The 2,691-nt window shown below is 38.8% G+C and overlaps 1 protein-coding gene across 1 annotated transcript; it reads right to left on the reverse strand.

Moving 5' to 3' along the window:
- Nucleotides 1–1,407: 1,407 nt before the first annotated feature.
- Vmn1r122 (vomeronasal 1 receptor 122) lies at nucleotides 1,408–2,325 on the reverse strand. Its single transcript, NM_001166714.1, has one exon. The coding sequence runs from the start codon at nucleotides 2,323–2,325 to the stop codon at nucleotides 1,408–1,410; it is 918 nt and encodes a 305-aa protein (NP_001160186.1).
- Between the last annotated feature and the right edge of the window lie 366 nt (nucleotides 2,326–2,691).

Raw genomic sequence — 2,691 nt, forward strand, 5'->3', positions numbered from 1 at the left:
TGGTGCAAGTCTGTGAAAATGTATATGGGAAGTCTCAGTATTAATTTTGTAACTCGGTGTGAATCCATTCCTCAATATGGAACATACAAACTGATGGTTCCTATTCTATTATTTCAAGCTCTTTCAATATAGCTGTTATTAATGATTTCCCACTCCTCCAAAACTGCAAGTGAAGTGTCAAATGTGTTGGATAAATTTCTCTGTTTGGGGCTGGAGAGGTGACTCAGCAGGGTAGAACCCTGGCCACATTTACATTGGATCAGAGCTTGATTCTGAGAAACCATATTCATAGGCATACATCTGTTTGTAACCCCAGCTCTAGGGGTATGACACCTATTCTTCTTAACAGAAGGAAATCCCTACAAATACATACACACCCAACACACATAAACAAAAAAATGAATGCTAAAGTTTTCTTTGTTCACAGGAGTAAGTATCACAGATCAGTATCACAGTATCACACCTACAGGTATAACCATTCCTGGATTTATCTTGTGGTCTTCATTGCCCTGGTCATTCTCATGCAGCTGAAATGGTTAAGTTCTTCGATTTAATCTTCTGAGAAAATAATTTTTTGACTGGCAAGCCACTGACAGACAGAGTGACAACGTTGCCACCTCATTGCTCTATATGTCTTGTCTCCTGTCGGATTGGTAGGTGTTTGTGATGATTGGAAAAACAATTTCACCATAGCCCAGGGTGAAGTCTTTACCAAGGTCTTTCAGGAGAAGATGTCCAGTGTGTATCCTGGATTCCTCCCTGGTCCTCTTAAGGCTTCTGAGCATGACCTGTTTCTACCTCTTTTACTATTTATTCTCGATATGCTCAGCAGATTGTACTGCTCTAGAGAGCACAAAGTTATGATGTTCAGTGCTTGACTCTCACCTCAGTAGGGCCCTAGGTAGCAAAGCATATATCTCTTAAATAAAATGGAATGACATACAATATATTTACTATTTATATAAATATCATCCTTGAAAATACTTAATCATAACAATGCATCCTCGTTTGTTCAGGTAGAGAAATATAGAGAGGGATTCTGTTCTTGTCCGAAGTTTGAAGTATCAACTAAGACGGAGCAAGAGTATCAGTTTGATCAGGACCATTTAACACATTAAACTGTTTAGTGAAAATTGGTTGCATCAGTTTCAGTCCAGCCTGCAGCAGATTACAGTTATATACAGGAGAACAGAGGATGGTGAATAACTCACTTACTATGTCAGTCAGATTCCAACCAGAAATCATTTCACATCAACAAATGAGTATAGCCTTATTCTTTTAAAATTACAGCAGTGAGCACCACACCTTGTTCATACAAAATGTTGAAAACATATTTAAGGAATAAAGGTCTTAATGGTATTAGTGAAACTGTCTTCTGGATTTGGCATTTTTTAGTGACTCTGGTTTTCAACAGTTGAAGAGCACAGAACAAGGATCTTTAGGATCTCTGAAGATCAACAGAAAAGGAGAGATACTGGGGAAGACTGCAGCCAGAACCTCACTGACAAGCCTTATGAAGAAATGAGAATGCATTAAAAGGGTATGAAAGATGATACAAATAAAATTTAGAAGATAAAAGCTAACAAATGTGAACACCAGCATCAGGATAGTACGGGTTGCTCTGGTCTCAGCTTGGCCTCTGGGGTTCTGATTGGGAGTGAGGATGTGCTGCATTCGCTGGCGATGTCTATGGAGGAGAAGTACCATGGAGACACTGGTCCAGACCATGATGCTCATGAATGTGGCATCATAGGCAAACTGCAAGAAGACAATGCCTACAATGAATCCAGAAGTGGAACAGAACAAGTTGCTTTTAGAGTCAGTGTTATTGTCTGTTATCTGTGGACCAGTGACCTTAATTGGAATGTGGATGTTACTTAAGACACTGAAAAACCAACAACTGTAACAAGAATAACTCACAAAATTTGGGACACTAGCTTTGAGTATAAGTTTACCTCTATTAACAAGAACAAGAGTGACAAACTGATAGATACTCAGGACACAGGTGGAACACAAGTTTGTGCTTCTTGCCACCATGTGACTGAAGAATTCTAATTTACATTTGAGTTCAGTTGGAGGAGTTTTTGGAGCAAAAGCTATCATGTTGTTTGGAAATATAGTGAGGAATAGAGTCAAGGCATTGGCCACAGACATGTGGCTTAAAATCACCTGTCTGGGTCTCTGTTTAGAACCAGTCAAGACTGGATAGAAATTATGGACAAACAGAAAGACATTGGCCAAGGTCCCAACCCCAAACTGGCAAAGCAAGAGGATCTGAAGAGCCACTTCCTCAGTGGTTTTCACGGATTTACCATGATCAGACATGGAGAGGGTTTTACAGGACCCTGGATGATTAGGTAGGACACTACTCTTCTCGGGTCTCTGTTTTATTGTCCACACTTACCAATTGATTTGAGACAATTTCTTCACTTGATAAGTGAGACACTATTCTATCACACTACAGGTAAATTGCCTGGAAAACATGTATATATAATAACTCAAATTAAATTTTATACTGATTTTATTACTCCGGCCTTGAGATAAATTTTGTATTACAACTACAGATTTATTGGTCCAGTAGCTCAAGAACACAATAACACACATTTTAACACACAATGGTCCTTGCTTATGAATACAAACAAGAAAGAGAGTAGCTTGAACATGTGATTCTATCATCAGAATTCAATACAA

This window comes from Mus musculus, chromosome 7 (assembly GCF_000001635.26).
Source record: "Mus musculus strain C57BL/6J chromosome 7, GRCm38.p6 C57BL/6J".
Lineage (NCBI taxonomy): Eukaryota > Metazoa > Chordata > Mammalia > Rodentia > Muridae > Mus > Mus musculus.